Below are 24,470 nucleotides of genomic sequence, written 5' to 3' on the forward strand. Positions count from 1 at the left end.
GGAGCACACTTTGAGAAATGCAGACCCATGTGGAAGGAAGGAGTGAGTCACCGAATGAATGAATGAGTGAATCATCACTGAATTAAGTAGTAGGCGAAAGGAAGGAAGGAAGGAAGGAAGGAAAAAAAAGGGGAGGGAAGGAGAGAGGAGAAGGAAGGAGGGAAGGGATGAAGGCTAGATGAGAGTGCACAGGTGATTGGTCCATCTCAACGCCCTCAAAAACCTGTGCCTGATTCAACCTCTGGGTCTAAGCAGTTTATGTGGGAGGTGATCCCAGGAAGCACAGTGAAGGAACCGGGAACTAAGACAAGGGAGGGAACTGAATCAACAGAGACGAACTTATGAGCAGGTTGTTGCTGTGGACAACTGGGGTGGTCCCAGGGGGGACCCTCTCAGACACAGGGTAGAACACAACCTCAGAACAATCCCACCCGTGGCAGGATGCCGGGGTTTGCACCCACAAAGCCTCCTTGCTTGGCCGCAGCCCCGGCCGGCTCCAGGATGAGGAGTAGCAACAGCCCAGACAAGGCCCTGCTTTCTCTTTTGCTAATGCAACTTCCTCCTGGGCTTCCTGATTGAGCCATAGGGCGGGACAGAGGCGGGCCGGCCTAGGCGGCCACGGGAGTCTGCATCCAACCCCTCACAGCCGCCATGAGCTGGCCCCAGGCACCGGGCCCCAAAGAGGACGCTCTTGAGACCCTCCTCGAAGACCTCATCAGTTTCTACCTGGACGAGGCAGGAGAGGGCCGGCTCGGGGTCTGCAGGCAAGCCGCTCTCACCAGCAGGGCCCAGCAGCTCCTGGACACAGGGCCCCCTCTTCAACTCTACCTGCCTGAGGAGGTGGCCCCTGACTCGGGGGCTCCCCGCTCCGCCCAGCATATCGACCACAAACTGGTGCGGGCACTGGAGTTCCTGGAATTGGTCTCTATCCATCTGCTCCTGTTTCCCTGGAGGAAGGAAATCAGGTCCCTGAAGGTAGGTGTCGCCACTACCCTGGGGAGAGAGGGTCTCAGGGAGTGGCCAGGGCCCTGCCTCAGGGTGGGGGAGGAAATAATGTGTCTGTCATGCCCACTGACATTGGTCCCATTTTACAGTTGAGGAAACTGAGGGCTAAAGAGTTTAATGCAACTGATCTGTAGTCTGAGTCGCTTCAGTTGTCACCAACTCTTTTCCATCCTACCGCCCTGAGCCCGCCAGCCTTCTCTGTCCATGGGATTCTCCAGGCAAGGATACTGGAGTCAGTTGCCCTTTCCTTCTCCAGGGGACCTTCCCAACCCAGGGACCGAACCGGAGTCTCTGATGTTTCCCGCGTTGGCAGGAAGGTTCTTAGCACTAGCGCCACCTGGAAATTGCTCTGCGGTCACCAGCTAATACACAGCCCAGACAGGACTCAGACTCAGACAGTGCCACTCCAAACCACCAGGCTCTCCTGCTTCTCTAAAGAACAGGCAACAAGGAGGCCACAGGAAACAAGGGAAAGACCTGGGCTGTGGAAAGCCACTGGAAAGCTTTCATCGCTTCTGGCTCCAGGCCAGGGCACCGGCTGGCTCCTTCTTCTGCTGTGTGACTTGAGACAAAAGTCCTGCCTCTGGGCCTCAGTGTGTCCTTCTGTAAAATGGGACAGGGGTGACGTGCCTGTGGGCCAGGTTTCCTTAAGGCCCCATGCCCTGGCCCTCCTGCTTCTCAGGAGCCTCCGTGCCAGTCTTTGATCCTTCCCCTCACAGCCACTCTGCTCTTGCGTGTCCCACCCTAACGAGCACCCCTGTTTGTTTCAGACGTACACGGGGAGCTTTGCCTACTGGGTGCGGCCTGTGCTTTCAGAACACACCCTGCACACCTTCCTGGGCCGGCTGGGCTATATGGCCACCTCTGAGGTTGAGTTTTCCCTGGTCCAGGCTATCAGCGAGGAGGACACCAAACAGATGGTGTTTGAGATCTTTCTGACAAGAGTCGCGTGTGAGGCCGTTCTCAGGACCCGGGGCAGGCAGCTCCTCGGGCCGGGCAGAGAGAGAGTGGCGGGGTCCCACCATAGGCCTGGCTCAGAGACAGGACTGCAGGAGGCCCTGTGGGAGGCCCAGCCTGGGCCGGATCCCTCAGCAGGAGTGAGAGCCGAGAGCGCCCTGGCCGAACGCCCTGATGCTCTCTGCTCTCTGCCTGTGGCCTTGAAACTGCCTGAGGTCTCGACAGCCCCCCTCGGACTCCTGACTGGCCCCCTGGTCCCCTTGGGCTCCCTGCACCGTGCCAGCACATGCTCTGACAGTGAGGAGTTCCTGACCTGCTACAGTGACCTCACGCTGCACCGGACACCCTTGCTCCCCTGGGACCAGCCCTGGAGCAGCCTGGAAGAGAAGCAACTCCAGGGCCCAGGCCCTGGGCCCAGCCCCGCTCCAGCAGAGGTGGCCGCCTCTGGTAGCAGTGGTGAGCAGCCCCAGGTCCCTGACAGGGCTTCTGAGTGTAAAGGAGCCACAGTCCCCAGCCAGCTCCGCCAGAGGCCCGGGTCCTGTCTGTCAGAGAACTCCTTGGCCCCAAAGCCAGATGCGCTGCCGGATCCAGCTGCCCTTGGCACGGACACTGAGCCTCCAAGTGCTTCCTCGGAGATGGAAGAGCTCTGTGAGCACTTCACCCACCTCCTCAGAACCTCAACTCCAGCAAGCTGTCTGGGGGACACCCCTTGCCCCAGAGTTGAGGAGGAGAGACAATCAGAGCTTCTTGTGGGGCCAGAGCCAGCCAGCGAAGGCTGCAGCCCAGACGGTAAAGTTGCTCTGCTCTGGAGGTCTCCGCAGTCCTCCACTTCATGTACAAGAGGCCCCAGTGCTCACTATGTCCCCCTTAAGGGGCTCGAGGAACCAGTTCCCACACGGGGACCCTACCCGAGCCACAGATGAGCATGTCACTCCGAGGGAACAGGGGCGGACTCCCTAAGCCAACCACTCTTCTTCCAGGAAGAGGACACTTGAAGAAATGATGGGTCTGGAACCACAGTGGGGACACCAGCCAAATCCCCAGCATGTCAGCCACAGGGACCAGCCTGCTCATCCCAGCTGGCCTCAGGATCCAGCCCTGCCACCTACAGACTGTGTGACTCTGGGCCCCCCCCCACACACCTCTCTGAGCCATGCTTCCTTGTCTGCAAAGTGGGGGTGATGTCAGATCCACCTCACAGGGAGCTGAGACAGGTTAGGAGGTGTGTGCACACCGCCAACCTCACGAGTAGGGGCGCTTCCTGTGCCCTTCACATCCCAGCTCAGCGTGTGACCTTGGGAGCACCATCACCCTGCATCTCTGACCGGCAGCCTCCCTTGGCATCCTTCAGGCACCTGTCACAGGGCAGATCATATGACAGCTGTATAGACAAGCAGATGTGTAATCCGCCCTCCATCTGTTCAGGGTCATCTGTCAGCCTCCCTCTTCTCTCAGCTAACTTCTGGTTGACAGAGAGCAAGGCCACAGTTGGGAGCCCAGGATGAGCTCACAGGCCTGCTCTGCACCCAGGGTTGGGGGCTCCATCACCCAGGCTGCGTGGAGTGGGGGTGCCCCTCCACCAGCCTTTCCTGCCCCCACATATGCATGCATTCATGCACACAAGTGGGTGCAACCAGGGACGTGCACACACATGCACACGGGCGTTCCTCACGGTGGCCCAAGAGAGTGGTCTCCCTCTCCAGCTGAGAGCCTTTCTATGGAGGGGCAGGTGGCACCCGCCCAGGACCTGCCCCTCAGCTTTGCTTCTGTCCAGTGGGGAGGACGACACCTACCCCTGACAGTGGTGGTGAACAGGAAAGTTTATAATAAAGGGGGTGGCAAAGGCCCCTTCTGGGGCTCCCCAAGTGGCTCAGTGGTAAAGAATCTGCCTGCCAACGCAGGAAATTTGAGTTCGATCCCTGGGTCAGGGAGATCCCCTGGAGGAGGGCATGCCAACTGCTCCAGTATTCTTGTCTGGAGAATCTTATGGACAGAGGAGCCTGGCGGGCTACAGTCCATGGGGATCACGTAGAGTCGAACACAACTAAGTGACTGGCCATACATGCAAAGGCCCCTTCTGGGTATACAGCAGGTGCTTAATAAATGGTGCCTGCCTTGTTGTCCCCAGAGCCGAGCATATGACTCTACCATTTTCAGTCCCCAGATCAAGGGGGACCACAGGAGGGAAGGATTTAAGGAACACTGGCCCCACCTCCCTCCCAACCCGACAACTGGTCAGGCCCTACACAGACGTTGAGACGAATCGGAAAGCAGTCTCTGGGGAGAGAGAGGCATACTGGTCAGGCATCCATCCATCCATCCTTCCTCCAAGCTACTCGTGCCAATTACTCCGCATAGCACCCAGCCGTCAACACCCAAACCGGTGAGCTGTCAGTGTCTGGAGCCAGTGGAGGTGAGAGTGGTGGTTTTGGAGCAGACCCCAGCCATAAGCCTCCATCCTAGGGAAGAACATCAGGACCAGGCTGGGAACAGGCTGGGCTGGGCACAAAGCGGGTCAGGAACCTCAGGAGAAGGGATGAGGTGAGAGCAGGGATGGGCCTGAGAACCACAGCCGCCAGGGCGCCTAGTCCTGGGTCTGAGTCACAGCCCCTCTCCACTCTCCATTCATTATTTTCTGATTATTAACATAATAAATAGGCTCAGTCCCACACCACAACAGAACTTTTGCTCTCTCCGCAGGCTCCTGCCCCCAGTATTCCCCACTTACTGGAAAGCTGAAGCCCATCCTTCTTGATTTCTTTCTCACATCCTTCATCCAACGGTAGTTCTCTGTCACGACAAGAACCAAATCTGACCCCGTCCCTCCTCCTTCCACAGAAGGCTGAGCCCCTGACTGAGCTGCCAAGGCCTCCCACTCAGATCCCTGGAGGACACCAGTCCCCTCCCTGGTCTCCCAGCCTCCACCCTCACCCCTGGCAGTCAGCTCCATCCAGCTGCTGAGGATTCTGTTAAAACCCAGATTCCATCATGACTCGGGTGTTCCACTCCTTCCTGGGGCTCCCAAGGCCATACCAAACCCCATAGGCAGGGCACGTCCTACCCTTCTGACATCCCCTCATGCCCTCTTCCCCACAAAACCCCTGCAGCCGAGCTACCCAGACTTCTTCTGGGCTCTTGAACAAGCTAAATCCACCCCTACCTCACAGCCTCTGTGAAGACTGTTCCCTCTGCCCTCTCCCCACTGCACGCTCCTCCCCACTTCTCATTCTTGTTAGTCACGTCTCACCTTATACGTCACCTTCTCACGGAGGCCTTCCCTGGCCACCGATCACAGCAGCTTCGCTCAGCTTTCTGCACAAAGGTGTCTTCAATGTATTTATTCATCTTCCTTTCCATGCACTAGGATATAAACTCCATGAGGGAGACGCTTGTCTCATTCACCAGTGTTTCCAAGACTCCAACAAATGAAACCATCAGTGGGTAGGAAACGCAGAGAAGACAGGTGAAAGTGAAAACAAAAGCAAAAATGTCCATCATCCCCGCCGTTTGGAGATGCCCAGTGTTGTGCTGTGGACACAGCTCCTTTCAGTCTGTTTTCCTACACAGACGTATATTAAAACTGGGGGATTATAATGTTTATAGTACTGTTCTGTTTTCATTTCCCATGAAAGGAGTCATTTTAAGGTAACTTTAGACTTAGAAAAAAGTTGCAAAATAGCACAAAGAATTTCCTTCTCTCCCTCACCTGGCTGCCCCTGAAACTGTCATTGTACATAACCACAGTATGGTCATCAAGAACAGGAAACTGATATTGATACAATTATTATCAAACTATGCTGTTTTTTGGTTGGTAAGTCATGTCCAACTCTTCTGCAACTCCCTGGACTATAGACAGCCAGGCTCCTCTCTCCATGGATTTTCTAGGCAAGAATACTGGGCTGAGTGCCATTTCCTTCTCCAGGGGATCTTCCCAACTGAGGAACTGAACCCACGTCTCCTGCATTGGCAGGTGGATTCTTTACCACTGAGCCAAACTCTATTTAAATTACACCAGGTTTTCCATTAATTTCCTTCTCTATTCCAGGATCCTCTCCAGGATCCCACATTACCTTTGTGAGTTTTCATCCCTTCCAATCTGTAATAGTTTCTTTTTCTTGTCTTTGATGATTTTATGCTTTTGATCAGAACTGAATACCATTCAGTTCTTTTGTTGAATATCCCTCAGTTTGAGTTTGTCTGGTGTGTTTTTATGGGTGGAGTGAGGTTAGACATTTTGGGCAGGAATACCACCATTAAAAAAAGAAAAAAAGGATACTCTGTCCTCAGTGCATCTTATCAAAGGATGTATGATGTCCATGGATCTTGTTACTGGTGATATTTACCTGCTCATCCCTGGAATAAACCACTAGGATCTCTGGTTCCTTGTATTAGAGAATAATGTTTAGAGACCAAGATCTAAGTGCCAGGGCTACACATTGTTACTGGGTGTCACTGCTTCTAAGCCCACTCACGGGACAGAGCTAGGAAACACACGTCTGTATAGTAAACCATGCATACGCACACATAGCTATATTTCCATATCTAGCTATTATGTAATTTTAAAATCATGAGTTCACACTGAGACCGCAATTCTAATCTGGTACCACAGGGTTTATTCTCCTCCTCTTGTTTATAGACATAGCTTTCTAACAGCTCTGAGAAACACAGCTCTTAGAATCTGCAGATTATTTAGTCTATTGAGTCTACTAAATTGATTCTAGTATAGTTTCAGAACTGCTAAATATATCCCTATGAGAAATACTTTGAATAACTGTATTTCAGCACTTAACGTGAAGTGACTTTTACCTCTACTCCTCTTGTGTCCCATCTAGATACAGTTTTCCAGGGTTACTTCAGTTAGCTCTTCCCAGCACCTTCACTGTGGTCATTACTCGCTCGTGCTTGATCGGTGTTTGCATTCCATCTTCCGTTCCCCTTCCATCCTAGTCAACTGTTTGTTTGGGGCGGGGTGGTATGTGAGACATTACTATGGTTCTAAAGTCAAGAGTTACCCAAAATGATTTATTCACTGAGTACATTCCCCTCTCATCCCGGCAACCCTGAACCCATTCAATTTTCTTTCTTTCCAGCCTTTTCCCACCAACCTGCATATTTTCTGGATTATCTTTCCTGTCCGCCCTATACATCAGTGTATTTTCCTTAGGCTAGCATACTCCAGTACTCTTGCCTGGAAAATCCCATGGACAGAGGAGCCTGGTGGGCTACAGTCCATGGGGTCGCGAAGAGTCAGACACGGCTGAGCGACTTCACTTTCACTTTTCACTTTCATGCATTGGAGAAGGAAATGGCAACCCATTCCAGTGTTCCTGTCTGGAGAATCCCAGGGACGGCGAAGCCTGGTGGGCTGCTGTCTATGGGACTGCACAGAGTCAGACACGACTGACGCGACTTAGCAGCAGCATACTCTAGAAACTCATTTGGACACTACTTTCTTCCCTGAACAGCATGTCCTGGAAATCTGTATCACATCTGTTCGGAGAGCACCTTCTCATTCTACTTCACAGCTGCATGCTGCTCCACTGTATGGATGTACCATGGTTTATTTAGCCACTCTCTTACATAAGAGCCTTTCGGCTGTCTTCAATATTCTGCGGTTACGAGCGATGCTGCAGTAAACAACCTTGTGCGTATATATTTTCGCATCCTAGAAGCAGGGTTGCTGGATCAAGATGTATGTACATATGTAGTTTGTCAGGTGTGGTCAAAATTTCCCTCTAGAGGTGTTGTACAAACTTGCATACTCACCAGTAATGTATGAGTGTCCCCCACAGCCGCAACAACAGAGCGTGTTGAGATGTGTGTACAACAGAGAGTGTCGAGATGTGTGTTTCTCTGCCAGTCTAGTAAGTATCTCGGTCTTCTTTAATTGCTGTCTTAGTCTGTTCAGGCTGCTATAACGGAATACCAAAGGCTGAGGGCCTTATAAACAGCAGACATTCAAATCTCAGGGTTCTGGAGGCTGGAAGCCCAAGACTATGGTGCCAGCATGGCTGGGTACTGGTGAAGGTCCTCTTCCAGACTGCAGATCGCCTATGTCCCCCTGTTCCCTCATATGGTAGAAGGGGCTTGGAACCTCTGTGGGGGTCTCTTACCAGAGCACTAATCCCAACTGAGAGGGGTCCACCTTCATGACCTAATCATCCTGCTCCTAAAGTCCCTCTTCCTCACACCATCACCTTAGACATTAGGTTTTCAACATATGAATTTGTGGGAGACACGAATATTTAGACCATAGCATCTATATTTCTCTGAGTGAATTCGAGTATTTTTCCTGTCTTTCAGTGCCACTTTAATATCTCTTTTGTAAATTGTCTGTTTGGATAGTTTTCTCATTTTTCTATTGGAGTTTTGGTTCTTTGTCTATTTTTAAGAATTCTTCTAGAATATTAATCCTTTGTGATACGTTTTGAGTATCTTCTCCATGTCGTCAGATCTCTTTTGACTTTGTTTTCTCACGGCTTTTGTCATAGACATGTTTTAGCCAGATTTATCCATCTTTTTATTGCTGGATTTGGAATCAGTTACAAAGTTCTCCTACCTTGAGGTTTCAAAGCATTCATTCTTATGGTATGTGCACGGTTTCATTATCTTACATGTAGATCCCTAAGCCACCTCGAGTTCATTCTTGGGTATGGCGTGGCGTATGAGCCATCTTTTTACAAATGATGACTCTGTCATCTCAGCACCATTTATTTAAAAATCCATCTTTTCTCCCAGTTCTGGGCCCTTTGAGATGCTATAGCTCCTGGTTCTCTAACTTTAGGCCGTCTGAATCCTCTGATGGGCATGTTAAGGCATGGTCTGCAGGGCCTGCCCCCAGAGTTTCTAATACAGTGGGATAATCATTGAGATGCCACCTTTATCATGTACTTACATCTACTTCTGGGCTTCCTAGTCTATCCCACAGGTCTATTCATGTACCGGTACCACACTGTTTTAATTATAGACATTTTATAGTATGTTTCAACATCTAGATCCCTAAAGGTAAGATTTATTTAAAACTTAGCACTTGCCCATGCTCTGGGCCCCTTCCACACAACAGGCCAGTTATCCTCACACCAGAAGTGAGCAATGCTCCCATTTGACAGATAAGATAAACCAGCACTCACAAGATTCAGTAACGCATCAAGTTTTCATGGGAATTCCTGGATGTCCACTTCTAGAAAACCTAAAGCTACAAGAAGTGGTCCCTCAAAGCATGCTTCCTGACCAGCAGCCTCATTATCACCTAGATAGCCGTTAGAAAATAAATTCTCAGGCACATCCCAGATCCACTGTATTAGAAACTCTAGGGACAGGCCCTGCAGACCATGCCTAACATGTCCATCAGAGGATTCAGACGGCCTAAAGTTAGAGAACCAGGAGCTACAGCATCTCAAAGGGCCCAGAACCGGGAGTCATCAGCAGCTGCAGGCACCCTAAAACAGCGCTTACCAACATGCGTTCCAAGGAACACTCACACACCTGGAAGTTAATAACCCCCTAAATGAGGGGTCCTACTGTCAAATAAGTCTGAGAGTCCCTGACTAAAGCAAATTTCAGAAGGCATTTTTATTGCAGGACTTCCTGACTTTACCTAGGCTAACGTACTTTGTGTAGCTCAGAGAGAGTACCCAGGTGGTGGATCTCAAATTTGCTGGACTACAAATCCTTCTTTTCCCAGAGTACCTATTATTACTATGTCCCCAGACACGTGTTCCGTGAACCTGTCTTGGAGAAGAAAAAGCCAAAAGATGCAGAAATTGAAGAGGACAGCATTAAGTGCTAATACCCATTCTGATCCCACAAGCTTGGCTTTCTCCTAGCTTCTGTTTAATGACAGCTTTGGCCAAGTTCACCACCTTACGGAAACCAGAGGAACACAGAGTTTACCCCAGCCTCAGGGGGGCCACAGGGTTGAGGTTATTAAGAAAAAAAAGTTGTGTTCCATTGACCCTGGCCTTTGGTAAGTGAGTAATCCACTGCCAAAGCCCAGAGGCACTGGGGGCAATATAATTGTTATTAGATTCTCAATGGTGGAGGCCTGACATTTCCAAGAGCTTGTCAATTATTTTAATAACTGTTAACTCTTCAGGGTGCAGAGGCCAAGGGAACAAGTGTTACTCATTCTACAGATAATGTTAAGCATTTGACATGAGCTCCCCCACCCGGCTCCAGGAAAATGAGGGTGATGCAGATTTGATAGATAGCATCCAGGGGTAGAGAGGTTTTGAAAACACCTCCTACCTGCTCTAAAGCAATAAATACCTCAATCCTGCCTTCCCCAGGTGGGACGCTGGGAGTCTGCAGGAATCCCAGAAGTGTCTCAACCATGCACTCCCCAGGCAGGGAGGCACTTCTCATCGAGGTGAGGGGTTCTGGTGGAAAGGAGGGAGGAATGGGAAAAACCGGCTGGGTGACATCATTTCCCAGAGTCCATGTTTGGCAAGGGGCTCCTGAGAGCTCCACTGTGGGATCCCACTGGCCAGTGCTGAGGACATCACAGCAGCAGGCAGTGAGGGTGGGTGATGTGAAAGCAGAAGGGAGGGGAGGAGCCCAGAGGCACCGCGGAACTGAAACCAGACCGTGTGGCCCAGCCCTCCCGCTTGCCTGTCCCCCACCTCCGAGGTCTCCAGCAAAGTCCACTTAGAACGTTCCAGCTTATCTTAGTTGTGCAAAAGTCACCATCCACATCTGAATTTAGGTGTGAATGGTGGGGGAGAGAGGGCAGTGTGTCCAATGCCAACACTAAACAGAACAGGAGCTCCAGAGCCATCTGGACAGTAAGGCCCCTGGAGGAAGAAAGCCTCAAACCAGGAAGTCAATCTGGGAACAGAAAGACAGAAAGAGCCTGGGACCCGACGGTCTTGAGCCACCACACCAGCCCTGGACCACCCACAGCTGCACTTCTATGTGAAGGAGATACATACTTCTATCTTTTGGGGGTTTTTTTATTCACATTTCCCTCCAGTACAGATGCTCAAATTGAGCTGTGGGGAAAACTGGACCATTCATCTGCAAAGTCCCAAAGCTGGTCCCGGCATGTCCAGGTGACTGGTAGCAGCGGCCGTGGTTCCTGCTGGTCCATCACTGGCGTCTAGGCTGAGACACATCCCCGCCTGTGCAACTGGCCCAGGATCGGTCCCTCCACGAAGGGCCAGGAGGCAGAGTGCTGCCCTCCGAGCGCTGCCTCTGAGCCCGGGCCACCAGGGGCACCTGTCACCAGCTTACATCAGCGAGTTGCGTGCACACGTGCCTCACTCACATGAAGGCCGAGACGAGGCCTTCCAACCTTCAGGCACACCGACCACCACTCAGGAGAGGCCGAGGCCTGTTCCCCCAAGTTCATGATCAATCCACACCCCCACGTCCGCACACGGCCTCTGGAAGCTCTCTCCACCCACGTCCGAAGTTCAGGAGCTCCAGTGCTCCAAGAGCCTTTGCTTGCAAGCCCCATCCCTCCCGTGCAGATTGTCCTCGGAGAGAATGTTCTTCCTGTCTCTTGCTGCTACTTGACTCAGGAGGCAGCTGTGCCTTTGATGCACTGTTACAGCTGAACACAGCTAAGACAGTCTGAGCTAATAAAGATGGTTCACAGTCTGTGGCCCACGATGTCCCCTTGGATGGAAAAACATTTCAAAAAGACTTAAGGCCACTGGTGTCTCTCCCCTGGGCCACAAACTCAGAGAAACTCCAAAGGTGAAGCTCATCACGCAAGCCACTAAGGAGGGAGGGAGCCTCAGAAGCCAGGCTGGCAGCCCCTTGCCCCAGCGTGACACCGGGCACACCAGCCCGGGGGGGCCACAAGCCACTGCCCTGACAGGTCATCAGCAGCCGCTCAAGCATGACCTCTGTCACCGAGGAGACCAAGCACCATTCAGGAGCCAGTGCGTGCCTCCCCTAAGTCAGGAAGTCCTGACGAGGTGGTAAGTACCATATCAGCCTCACGCTAGAGAAGGGATGAACCCTGGGCTCAAGCCAAACGTGGCACAATTTTGTGAAAGTCAAGAAACGCCAACTGCCCTCAAGGACGGCTCAAAGCATGAGAAAGAGATGACGCCAGCTGCACACACAGCTGGCCCCCCCCTCGCGCGTCTGAGGGTCCCCAGTAGGCAAGGCGGGGCTCTGGGGTGAGGCAGCCTGGGGCAAGAGCTGGGCTGGGAGTCGCAGGAGTCTGAATGGTGCTGACTCCACTGTCACTGGCTGTGTGGCCCCGGGGAGCCTCTTAGTCTGTCTGAGCTTCAACTTCCTCCCCTGGGACGGAAGACCACTACCTCGCCCTCCTGGATGGCCTGAAGGGCTAGAGACCATGAGCCCAGCACAAGTCAGGCTAGCCTTCCCTAGCCTAGAAGGACCCAGCAGTGGGAAACCACCAGGAGACGCACCAGGGGAATGCAAGGCTGTGCCACCAGAGGGCATGGCAAACCCATTGGTCCCATTTACCCACGAGGCCCAGGATCCCAGGATGAAGACACTGGGAAAGGAGAGAAGGCCAGAAGGAAGACAACTGTGGGCAGATACAAAGCCCTCCTGAGAGTGGAGTTTTCCAAACTGCTCCTAATAGCTAACTTGGCGGCAGCAGGCATTTCTCAGGCACGATCTTTCCTATCCTATGGACCAAGCTTCCGATTCTCCAGAGTTAGGATTCGGTGCCGGTTTTTTTCAAAGAGTTCTAACATTTTCTGCATGTTGTGGTCGGCCTCGATCACCTGGAAATGAAACACAGGGGTCACAGGGCTGCACCTGACCTCAACATCCTCCTCCCTTCACAGAAGGAGAGACAGACAGAGGCAGGCAGGATGAGGCAGGGAAAGGCACAGAAGCCCAAGGTCACAGGCAGGAGAACAAGCAAGTCAGGACCAAGCTACAACCAGTTCTAGGTCAATCCACATTCTCAACCGTATTTTCACTTAAGAACCCAGGACAGTCATCTGAGAATGAATTTTTTTCTCATCATTTTCTATCACCTACTTTTCTATAAAGAGGGGAAAAAATAAACTCTCTAGAAAAATCCAGTAGAGTAAGATCTCACTTTCCAGCAACCTCACTGCCTGGAAGAGCCGTGAGCACAGTGTGTGAGCAGCCCAGACAGATGTCCCCAAGGCCAGGCACACTAGTGGGCACACAGCCCTCCCTCGGTTCCCACGCTGCTCACACACTCCGAACAGTTCACGGGACCCATCTGCCCGCCTGGAGAAACTCTGAGCAGGAGCAAATCAGAAAATGAGGGCGAGGGAAACACTGACTGGGCAGAAGCATCGAACAGTTAGAAATGGTGAGTGTCAGCAGGAGAAGGTGCGTAAGGGGAAAGCACAGGCGCTCACAGGTATTAGCAGTCCGAAGCAAACAGTCCTACACACCTCAGCACCTCCTAAGGGCATCCCTGTGTGACAGACCAGAACAGCAACTGGCGTTCCTTTGGATGCCCGGGGTCACCATGACAAGGTGCAATGAGGTTCTGGGCCAGTCACCCCCTGGAGGACGGACAGGTGCATCAGGAAGACCACCATCCCAAGCAGTTAAGGCCAAAACCCAGGTCCAGGGGCTCTGGCCACCTGGAACATTCCTCTAGGGACGATGCTGGATAAGTGAGATGCTACTGTGTCACGGGTGTAGTGACACTAGGACAGGTCACCTTCTCCCAGGTGTGTTCAGCTCACTAAGACTCAATCCAGAAAGGGAACTGAGAGATAGGGTCCCTTCCACCCTCCCTGCTTCCTTCTCTCAAATTCTCCACCTCTGAGGGACTTGGTCCTTGCTTCCCTAGACTGCAGACTGGCCGGCATGCCCATGGGTCATTCCTCCTTCTGGAGAATTTTTTTGCCCCCTCAGGGGAACTTACCAGAACGGGGGCTGCCACGGGGAAAAGGCTCCCTTTGATGAGCCACTCCTCGTACAGGTGGTGAATAGCACCCAGGTAGTCCTGTGGGGGGGTGGGGAACACAAGAGCTGTCAGGAGCAGGGAGGGGGGCAAACCTCTCCCCTTGGGGGGCTCAGGCAGGTTGAGGGAAGGTCAGTGAACACGGAGCACCACCCTGGACAAAGGAGCCTGCAACAGCCAGCCTGACTCAGGTGGGCCAGGCTGAACGCAGCCAAGCACCCCGACGGCCAGCCCCGACGGCACAAGTCCGAAGTGTCCCTCCAGGGGCTTCCCTGGTGGTCTAGTGGTTAAGAATCTGCCTTGCAATGCGGGAGACACCAGTTCGATCCCTGGTCAGGGGAAGATCCCACACGCCGCAGGACAACTAAGCCCGTGCATCGCAGCTACTGCGCTCACGTGCTGCAACTACTGGAGTCCACGAGCCCCAGAACCCATGTTCCGCAACAAGAGAAGCCACTGTAAGGAGCCCACACACAGCTCGAGAGCAGCCCCCACTCACTGCAGTTAGAGAAAGCCTGCTCGCAGCAGCACAAAGACCCAGCCAGCCAAAAATCACTAATCAATTTTAAAAAACAGAATAGTTATTTAAAAAGAAAAAAATGGCCACCCTTCAGCATACTCGGCTCCACTGGCACTTCAGACACATCTTCCTACCCGGCTGGTCTCGTTTTCTGCCACCTCCCCATCAACAGGGCCATCATGACTGCATGGGGGCCTGGGAAGCCTCTGAACCCTCCCCCCATCCATCCCACCAAGAGGACTGCGGCGGCCCTCACTGGCCCAGGAGCCCCGCTCAGCTGCTCCCACCCCAACAGGCAACTCATAACCTATGGATCCTCGAAGCCTTCAGGACCAACTTCAGCTGGCAGACAAGGTGAGAGTCAAAGGAAAAGAGGCCCAGCCCTGCCTCAAAGGCAACCTTGGCAGGACTGAGTGGCACACTGAAAGTGAAAGTGAAATCCGCTCAGTTGTGTCAGACTCTGCGTCACCACGGTCTATGTCCATGGGATTCTCCAGGCCAGCATACTGGAGTGGGTAGCCTTTCCCTTCTCCAGGGGATCTTCCCAACCCAGGGATCGAACCAGTTCTCCCGCACTGCAGGTGGATTCTTTACCAGCTGAGCCACAAGAGAAGCTCAAGAATACTGGCGTGGGTAGCCTATCCCTTCTCCAGTGGATCTTCCCAACCCAGGAACCAAATTGGGGTCTCCTGCATTGCAGGCAGATTCTTTACCAAATGCGCTATCAGGGAGGCCCACGCTGGTTGCCAGCAAACACCTCCTCCTCCCAGCCCCGAGGCTCTCAGGTAAAATGCACTGCTGCCTCTTTATCTACTCGCGGGTTCTCGGCAGCAACAGACAGGTCTACAGGCCTTGTCAAAACCATTAAGACAATGTTCTGGATAGTGAGTTGGGAGGACTCCAGCCTTGTCATTTCTTCCAAACATCTGGCTCACCGCACAGAGCTGCCATGCCGTGGCCAGCACAGTCCAGCCCCACCGCATTACACCCTCCCTCTATCACTCCTGTCTCCAGGTTGCAAAGAAGTTGCTCAGACCAAGGCTTGGGACTTCATGGCTGGAATCTACCCTCCTGGTGCCCAGGCAGGTCTCTGGAGCTGGACTGGCTGTCTAGTCCCCAGTCTAGCTCACCCTGAGCTCAGACTCCCATATCATCCCAGGAAGTGGTTGCCCAGCCTGTCTGTTCACCTCCAGTGGCATTCACACAGGACATTCAGTTCAATATTAACTGAGCAACCCCAAGGTGCCAAGCCCTGGGACACATGCTAGGGATGCAGAAGTGGTAAGATCTAATCTGAAAAGGTTCGTGGCAGCTTTGTAAGGGATGGGGAGCAAACACATAAAGTTTCAGAATATCTGTCCTAAGGGCTGTGACCATAATAAAGCACAGAGGCTGGGGAAGCATAACAAAGGGAAGGTCAGGGAAGGCTTCCTGGAGGAGGTGATACCTGAGCTGAACCTGGAAGGCAAAAGAAACTGCTATGCAAAGACACATGTGTGTAACTCCACGGTAGGGGGCTTCCCTGGTGGCTCAGCTGGTAAAGAATCTGCCTGCAATGCAGGAGACCTGGGTTTGATCCCTGGGTTGGGAAGATCCCCTGGAGAAGGGAACAGCTACCCACTCTAGTATTCTGGCCTGGAGAATTCCATGGACTGTACAGTCCGTGGGGTTGTAAAGAGTCAGACACAACTGAGCCACTTTCACATGGTAGGGAGTAGGGAAAGACTCTGTGTGTGTGTGTGTGTGTGTGTGTGCGTGTGTGTGTGTAACCACAACTAGCTCTTTACAGCTGAAGCATGAAAAGGCGGGGAGTGGAAGGGGACGAAGCCCATCACGCAGGATCCGGATGGCATGCCTCAAGTGAGGACTGTAACCTAGAGAGTGGCGAGGCACCAAGGGGGTGGGGCTAGGGAACCGTATGCATGGTGTTCTCTATTAGACACCTCACCGAGCACCCGTACTGGGGCTGGATTTCTGGGGGATGTGAATAGTGAGGGGCCAGGCCAGGAGAGCGGTGCAAGCCGGTTGCGACAGCCTGACTAGAGTCGACATGGCCCTGAACCAGCACCTGGAAGGGCGAGGGACTGGACAAATACCAGTGAGTTCCACCTCCTTCCCGGGTACAGTGCCAAGCCCTGGAGATGCAGAAGTGAGCAAGCGGACACATCATAGTGAGGGTCTGGGGGTGAGAGGGCACAAAGGCATGCCATCTTCAGGAGGTGGACTGGACAAGCCCTGGGGACACCCAGGCAGGAACTAGAGAAGGGACAGCTCTGAGCATGGCGGTACCCACCACTGAGTCCAGGGCTATAAGAAGTAAAGCAGACTTGGACACGCACAGGGTCTCCAACCTCAGAGGAAGTCAGAGTTCACCCTCCCACATGTTCAGTTCCTGTTTCTCTCCCTGTGACGAGGGCACGATGACCTCGCAGAGGGTGGGGCCAGGCTGGGATGCAGCCCCTTTCCCAGGGTAGAGGGGCTCTCACCAGTGGGATGACCTTCTCCTCTTCCCTGCATCTCATCTTCAGCCTCCGGTAACAGGTCTCAGGAGTGGTCCGGAGATAAACTGAGATTTAAAAATACATATATATGTGGTTTTCACTGCTCCATTCAAAGCTTGGAAGTGAAAGTGAAGGGTGGGAGGAAGGAAGGCACAGGGTCAGGGTGTGCAGAGAAGCATCTGCCCGCAGCACTGAGCAGGGGATGCAGAGCAGCTGTGCGGCCAGACAGGCATCTGACCCTCACGGCGACTTCCACTGTCTTCCTGTGTCACGAGCCCTGCAGGGTCACTGCAAGGCTGAATGAAGTCCCGTGTGTAGACAAGAGCTTAGCACAGGGCCCAGCACCCGGCTGGTCTCAGTAACCATTCGGGTTCCGTCCCTCCTCTCTCTCTTATGAACTAAGAAAAACCCATCACATCACAGCGGACCCAGGGGAAAGCAGTTTGAGAAACATGGGCTTCTCCAGGAGGAACCAGAAGCCCGGTTCTGCGTGCCCTTGGGGAGAAGGCTGAGTTAACACAGGGAAGAATCACCTATGGAGAGGGCCCCACCCACCACCCCTGCTGGTTGGGGGCCCAGCTAAGCATATCCTTGGTGGGCCCAGGGGAGGGAGGCCAGGGAGGGGCTGTCTCACCTATCAAGTCGATGGACACGTCGATGTTGCTCACAATCCAGTCAAACCATTCCGATAGGACCACATAGTCCACTTCGGGCATTTTCCCACTGCAATGAGAGTTGTGAGGGTTTTATTCTCCTACGAGATAGCTCCTGGACTACGTCACTCCCCCCAGAACATCTGGGCATGGCTTCTGCTGAAAGGGCACTGCCAGGGGCACCAAAGCAGAGTGTGATCACAAGACACTGGGGGGGGCAGTGACGACAGGGACCCTAAGCACCTCCAACCTCCCGCTCCCTGGGAGGGTTCGTGGTACCAGGTTGGCCAATAAGTTTGTGTCTGTAACACCTCATGGAAAAACCCAAACAAGCTTTCTGGTCAACTCAATAAAATGCAGCAATTGTCGTGGCACTGCCTGAGGGGAGAAATTCAGGATGTGAACTCTAAGCCAAGGAAGGGGCTATAAAGCCTGTCCCCAAAGAACAGGGACAGCGCCCAGGCTGGGAGGGGGAGTAGCAAACCCGTCTCACCTTTAGAAATGTATGTATGGACATGATAGTGGATGCCCACTGTAGCATTCTTTGAAAAATAATGAAAAACTAAATCATGGTATATCTATGTAACAGAAAAACCATGCAGTCACTGAAAGATGATCCCATAAGACAATACTTTATGACATGAAAAATGCTCATAATCAAGTGCTCATCATTCAGTGAGAACAGTAGGATATAAAACTGCTGCATACGGCATGACCCAGCCGCATTATCAAGAGTGCTCATCCACACATTCTGAAAGAAGACTGGGAAAAAAACCACCAGGACGTTAACACAGCTTTTCTTTGAACAGTAGGACTATTGGAAATGTTTATCTCTTTCTGTATTTTCTAAAACTTCACAGCATACTAGCTCTCAAATCTCGACTTCACTTTCACTTTTCACTTTCATGCATTGGAGAAGGAAATGGCAACCCACTCCAGTGTTCTTGCCTGGAGAATCCCAGAGACAGGGGAGCCTGGTGGGCTACCGTCTATGGGGTCACACAGAGTCGGACATGACTGAAGCGACTTAGCAACAGCAGCTCTCAAATCAGGGAACAGAATGGGGGTAAGAATTACTACATATTTAATGTGATAACTGGACAAGAAGAAAGGATGGGGACTTCCCAGGCGGTCCAGTGGTTAAGGCTCTGTGCTTCTAATGCAGGGGGCGTGGGTTTGATCCCTGGTCAGGGAACTAAGATCCCACATGCCACACTATTCAGCCAAAAAAATTAAAAAACCATAGTAATAATTAAAAAAATAAAATGCTATGCTAAGAAAGAATGCCTGAGAGAGAGACAGACCCAGCGTCTGTCCTCTGCCCTGGTGGAAATGAGCATGGAAGAGGTGGAGGTAGGGGCAGCAGCTGGAGGAAACAGACCAAGAGAGGAATTCGGCCTTTCAACATCCTCCACCAGTCTTGACCATCATCTTGGATGGACCCAAACTGGGGATGACAAGGCCAGCTATGGGCGAGTGGAGGTGCCTGAGCTGTGTGTAGCTGGGGGAGCTTCTCACTGTTGACTAAAGAAGGGGAGGTGGGAAAAGAGTCTGGGAGAGAGGGTGGTCTGCAGCAGCCTGCCCCACTCCCCACCCGCTGCCCTGCTGCCAGATGCTGGGCACGGACTCCCACCTGGGGCAGGGGGCAAGGCGGGCATGGAGAGGGGCACTCTGGAGATGACAGGCTTGAGCAGCCCTGCCCGGGAGCCCAAGCGACAGAGCACAGCAGAGACTGGAGGGGGGCTCCTCCTCTAGCGCTTGAGTCCAGCCGATGCCCTCAGGGTGAAAGAGCTGCACCTGCCCAAGCAGCAGCAGAATGCGCACTGCCGGGGGTGGGGGCTGGGGTACCAGCGGGCTTCCCTGGTGGCTCAGATGGCAAAGAATCCACCTGCAAGGTGGGAGACCTGTGTTTGATCCCTGGGCTGAGAAGATCCCCTGGAGGAGGACATGGCAACCCACTCCAGTATTCCTGCCCGGAGAATCCCCATGGACAGAGGAGCCTGGCGGGCTACAGTCCATGGGGAGGCAAACTCGGACACAACTGAGCGACTAAGCACAGCACGGAGCAGGGTGAGGACCCCCACCCTGAATGAGTGGGGGAGGCTTCGAAGGGGAGGCGGAATGGAGGAAGTCCTGGGACACTGCAGAGGGGACTGAAAGTCAGGTAGTAGAGGTACCAACTTTGTGATCACAGGCTCTCCTCCAAGACTGCCACGCTGGTATGGCTGCCCACCCCCCAATTCTTTTTTCCTATCTCCTTAAAAGTAACCCATGATCTATTCAGGGTCCATCCCACAGGCCTGAGCATTTACCTTCAGGGCAGACCTACTGGTCTCAGAGACATGCTCTCCCCTGGCCAAGGTCACAGGGGCCCAACCTGAGCAGTGAGACAGGAGGGTTTCCTGGGGTTTATGATAACCAGGCTTCCTCACTCTTAGAGGAAAGCACTGACAAGATACCCACCCTGTGGCCAGCAGATGAGAAGCCCGGTTCTGCCACAGCCGTTTTGTCACCAAGAGGGAATCATATATTGACACAAACAAGATAGAGAGTGCTGAACCACAGAGAAACAGCACTCTGCAGCTGTTGTTCAGTCACTAAGTCGTGCCTGAATCTTTGTGACCCCGTGAACTGCAGCACGCCAGGCTCCTCTGTCCTTCACTATCTCCTGGAGTTTGCTCAAATTCATGTCCAATGAGTCGGTGATACTATCCAGCCATTTCATCCTTTGCTGCCCCCTTCCCCTTTTGCCTTCAGTCTTTCCCAGCATAAGGGTCTTTTCCAATGAGTCAGCCCTTTGCAACAGGTGGCCAAAGTATTGGAAATTCAGCTTTAGCATCTGTGCTTCCAACAGAAACAGCACGAGGGCCACTGAATAAAACCGACCCCCAAGTCTAATGTTAAGACAGCCAATAACACCCTCAATGTTCACGCTACTCTGAGCTGGGCTGCAGTTAGCTGCAGCTGAGAGTATTTGATATTCAAAACACCACACCCCTCTTCTTGACATGTTTTCCTTCTTGGGAGCAAAGCTGACTCCAAGCACAAGAAGATTTGCAAAAAGGAAGCTGCTCATCAGCCCCACCCCCTCCACCAAACACAGGGCCTGGGGGACACAGCAGACTGGCAACTCAAGGGTGGGGCAGTGGGCAGCGCAGAGGGAAGGCCGCCCCACAGTCTCCCACATCACTGACACTGGACAGTCTGGTGTCAGACTGCCCGAGGACTTCACCACTGTCTGCAAGGCTCTGTGAAATCCCACAGCTGGGAGGATCCCCTTTGCTGTGACCACCAAACTGAGTCACAATTCAGGACACACATAGCACAGTCCTAACTAAAACCAAACCGACTGACACCACCGAAGTGCACGTGTGCAGGGGGGCACATGGAGATACGGGGATGGGGTTCATTCCTGAGGGGTCTCTGGGGCCTGAGAGCTGCTGCTCCAGGGGGGTCTCAGGACACCTCCTGGGTGGCCCAGGCGAACCCAGGGCTGAGGGCAGACAGAGAAAGCAGGGCTTCCTTTCCCGAAACTCTCCTTGGAGGTCCTCCATGCAGGTAACTCCAGGGCAGCCTCCCTGAGGGCAGGATCCAGAAACCTCTTCCAAGATTGCCAGGAGCCATCTGCTGAGGGCTCCAGGACCACTGGCTGCTGGCTGGGCTGAATGAGGAAATGAGAGCTGGCTCCCGTGATTCTGGGGGATTTCAGGCAGCAGGCACTGTTTTACCTGTATCTAGTTTTCCTCCTGGGAGTCTGCCCAGCTCCTCCTGTGTCTGCCTCAGGAATGCGGTGCCCTGAACCACTCCTGAGGCACTGCTTTTATTTCCGCAGAACACACGGAGTGGGTAAGCTTCTCTGCAGACCCACCACTGGTGAGCTGAAGGGGTTTCACCGTGCCTTCCCCTGATCCCAAGGAGTAAAATTTGAGGTCCTGGGTCCACAGGAAAACTGCTGACTGGCCTGTTTGGCACAGTTCGCTGCCACCTTCCCCCTGAGGTCCAGAGAGCCCCTGGTTTGCACAGCACAGGTTAAAACAAAAATCACAGACTCAAATGCAAGCCTCCTGTACACATTACTTACTTTACAAGACCTTGTGCAGTCAATGTCCGCCCCAATTTATAGATGAGGAAAACTGAGGCCCAGAGAAGACTGGCCTAACTCTGCCTGAGAAAGCCTGGCTCACCATGGCCCCCAAACCCATATGTCCCCAGTTGCATCACTCGCCCCCGCCTCCCATGTCCCAGGGCATATCCAGTGTCTCTCTGGCCTCTGCCTGAGGAAAGCTGCAGCTCTCAGGCCTGTGACCCAGGCAGTGAGTGCCCCCACTCGGGACTGAGTAAGGAGGAGCCCAAGCCCAGGACCCACTGGGGTGGTGGGACGACCTGCCTGCTGTTCCAAACGCCGGGCCTTAATGGATGTCCCTGACCCCCAGCCCCAGGGGAGTCAGTGTGTCACTTCCCCAGCTGGGCCCCACTCAGTCCCCCTCTATACTCTTTGAAAACGCCAACCAGGCAATCCTGTAAAACCTGTGTGCTCAATGATTCTGCCCACGGGGCCGGGCCACGCAACGGCCTGCCCGGCCGCCTTAACTGCCGAGTCTCCCTCTCCACCTTCAGCTGTTCATTCCAGCAGCTGCCCACATCTCAGAAGCTCTTTAGGTCTTTTAAGTTTTTAAGGAGATTGTGGAACCAGAATCTTCCTCGTTGCCAATTAACCCCTGGTGGCATAATTGCACATTCTGCCCACCCCAAAGCCGCTGGGGTGGGGGTGTGGGCCGAATAGGCAGGTTTCTCCGCAGGGGAGCTCCTCAATTGTCCCAGGCCCAAAAGTTACGAAGGGCCCTCCAGACATTTTGCTTTCGGGGTTAGAATTCCAGTCTGTGGGCTTCTCTGGGCACTCAGGCCTGCAACTGCAATCAGCAAGGCCAGGCCTGTCCTACTTCCTTCCGTCCCAGTCCCTCCAGACTCCAAGCCAAGGCTGCCAGGGCTTCTGAGAAAGGGATCAACCCAAGGCTGAAGGGGCAGCAGTAAGGGCCGTCCCCACACAAGCTCCCAGGTAGGAGCCGACATCCCACACAAGCCGTCTCGTGGTTCCCAGCACCCAGTCGAACTCTCCTGGGGGAGGAACCACAACATCCTATTCTGGGTACGAGCAAAGGATTCAGTCAAACCCAGCTCTAGATGTCACTTGGTTTAGGCTCACAGTGATGGTAGTCTGTATTTGCGAGGAGGCGAAACCTCTCCAAACATCTACCCTCACAGGACCACTTCACTGGGAAGGCCCGCTGCCTGGAGAGAAGCTGGGTTTCTACCCTTCCTCCCTGTCATCACTTCTTTAGCTCTGGCCAGAATGCTGTTGACTGAGCCTGCAGAAAGAAAACCCTGAGCGTGGAAGACACCCAGAGACCCTGAGCACAAAGGGACTACAACAAACACCCCAGCAACCAAACTCTGAAGCCACAAACACGAAATGAAGAAACCGCAGGTGGTGCAGGCAAATGAGGAAACCCTGCCCCGTGAAGACCTTGCATCTCGGCGGGCCGCCTCCCCCTATGCCACACACAGCCGCTCACAGGACTGGGCTCTTGCTTTCACAACCCCAAAGGTCCAGGTGAGGCCCCGAGGAAGCCACAGGGGCAAAACGCCCAGGGACACCAAACGCCCCCGCCCCCAGAGACACCTGTGTGAGGGAGTCTGCTCGCGTGAGGGCAGAAGATGAGTAAAACCGCAAGTGACCACTGGAGGGGCTCCCTCGTCCTCCTCGCTCCTCTCCTCTGCCCGTCCTCCCTGCAGCAGCCCCAGCGCAGAGCGAAGAGCTCTGTAAACCTAGCAGTGGACACCCCTGCTCCATGGACACCCAGGCAGCCAGGCACACACGGGGATCCAGCATCAGAAGCGCTGCCTGCCGGAAGGGCAGAGCCCACAAGAAAGTTCTGAGGATGAAGGACAAAGCCCAGTCAGGACTTGCCCTGGCTGCCCACCCCGACCCCACAGCACTGAGGAGGCCTGGAGGGGATGGATCCTCGGCAGCTCAGGACCCAGGGAGAAGCCTTTATGGACCCCTCAGAGGAAGGGGTGAGAAACGGCTGGGGGACAAGTCTGGCTGGAGACCAAAGACCTGCCTCAGGTCCCGACACCCAGCAGGAGTTAACAAGTGTCACCCAGGTGCCAGCTCTGTGCTGGGTCCCAGCTAGGCCAGCAGACCAGACATGCTCTTTGTCTTCAAGGAGCTTACAGTCCAGTTGGTGGGGCATGTGACAGACAAGAAGTACATGTATACTAAGCTAAACTGCATGAAACTGCCATTTTTATAGGTCACAGTTGGTTAAGTTTTAACAATTTCATATGGTTCAACCTAATTAGAAGTTGTCTTAAATACTATGAAGGAAACCAATAGAAAGAAGTGATTTTCCCTGGTGGTCCAGTGGCTTAGACTCCATGCTCCCAATGCAGGGGGCCTGGGTTCAATCCCTGGTTAGGGAACTAGATCCCATATGCTGCAACTAAGAGTCTGCATGCTGCAACTAAGGATTCTACATGCCAAGAATTAACCAATCAATTTAAAAAGAGAAAAGAGTAACAGGCTCAACCCATCTGGACAAGGGGGTTGGGGAGGCTGGGGAGAGGCGATGTGCAGGACCACAGTTGTAGATGGGAGAACCAGGGAACTGGGGTGTACAGAGTAGAAGCAAGATACTGAGACCAGCTCTGAGAGGGATGAAGTTCAAGGCAGTAGGAGGCAATGATGTGGGGGAGATGGCAAGGAGAGGCGAGCAGGCACACAGCTAACAGGAAGGGAGGGGCGGGGAAGAAGCTGAAACTTCAGACCCCAGCCTGCAGCCCAATTCCCCCAAGACCCTTAAACATCAGCAAACAACTGAGCACAGGAGCGGAGGGCCCCACACCTCTGAGGCTGCAGCCCTGAGGGCGCCCAGCCATGTCTGTGTGGTCGA

At 53.4% G+C, this 24,470-nt stretch overlaps 2 protein-coding genes across 6 annotated transcripts in view; one reads left to right on the forward strand and one right to left on the reverse strand.

The window, feature by feature from the left end:
- Positions 1-584: 584 nt before the first annotated feature.
- Positions 585-6,340, forward strand: LOC138418586 (spermatogenesis-associated protein 2-like protein). The gene is made up of 2 exons (XM_069550017.1): positions 585-975; positions 1,776-6,340. Exons 1-2 carry the CDS (start codon positions 652-654, stop codon positions 2,883-2,885), a joined length of 1,434 nt encoding a protein of 477 aa, XP_069406118.1. The 5' UTR covers positions 585-651; the 3' UTR covers positions 2,886-6,340.
- A 4,552-nt stretch (positions 6,341-10,892) lies between these two features.
- TK2 (thymidine kinase 2) overlaps positions 10,893-24,470 on the reverse strand; it is a 46,396-nt gene continuing 32,818 nt past the window's right edge. For 4 of the 5 annotated variants that reach the window (XM_069550020.1, XM_069550021.1, XM_069550019.1 and 1 more), the window contains 4 exons: positions 17,499-17,587; positions 16,850-16,929; positions 13,805-13,885; positions 10,893-12,671 (listed from right to left, as the gene is read on the reverse strand). In XM_069550020.1, coding sequence (XP_069406121.1) covers positions 12,573-12,671; positions 13,805-13,885; positions 16,850-16,929; positions 17,499-17,587 — 349 coding nt within the window. In that variant the 3' untranslated portion in view covers positions 10,893-12,572. Of the gene's footprint in view, positions 12,672-13,322; positions 13,437-13,804; positions 13,886-16,849; positions 16,930-17,498; positions 17,588-24,470 lie in introns of all 5 variants that reach the window. The other variant, XR_011248644.1, reaches the window with a different exon arrangement.

Source organism: Ovis canadensis, chromosome 14 (genome assembly GCF_042477335.2).
Source record: "Ovis canadensis isolate MfBH-ARS-UI-01 breed Bighorn chromosome 14, ARS-UI_OviCan_v2, whole genome shotgun sequence".
NCBI lineage: Eukaryota > Metazoa > Chordata > Mammalia > Artiodactyla > Bovidae > Ovis > Ovis canadensis.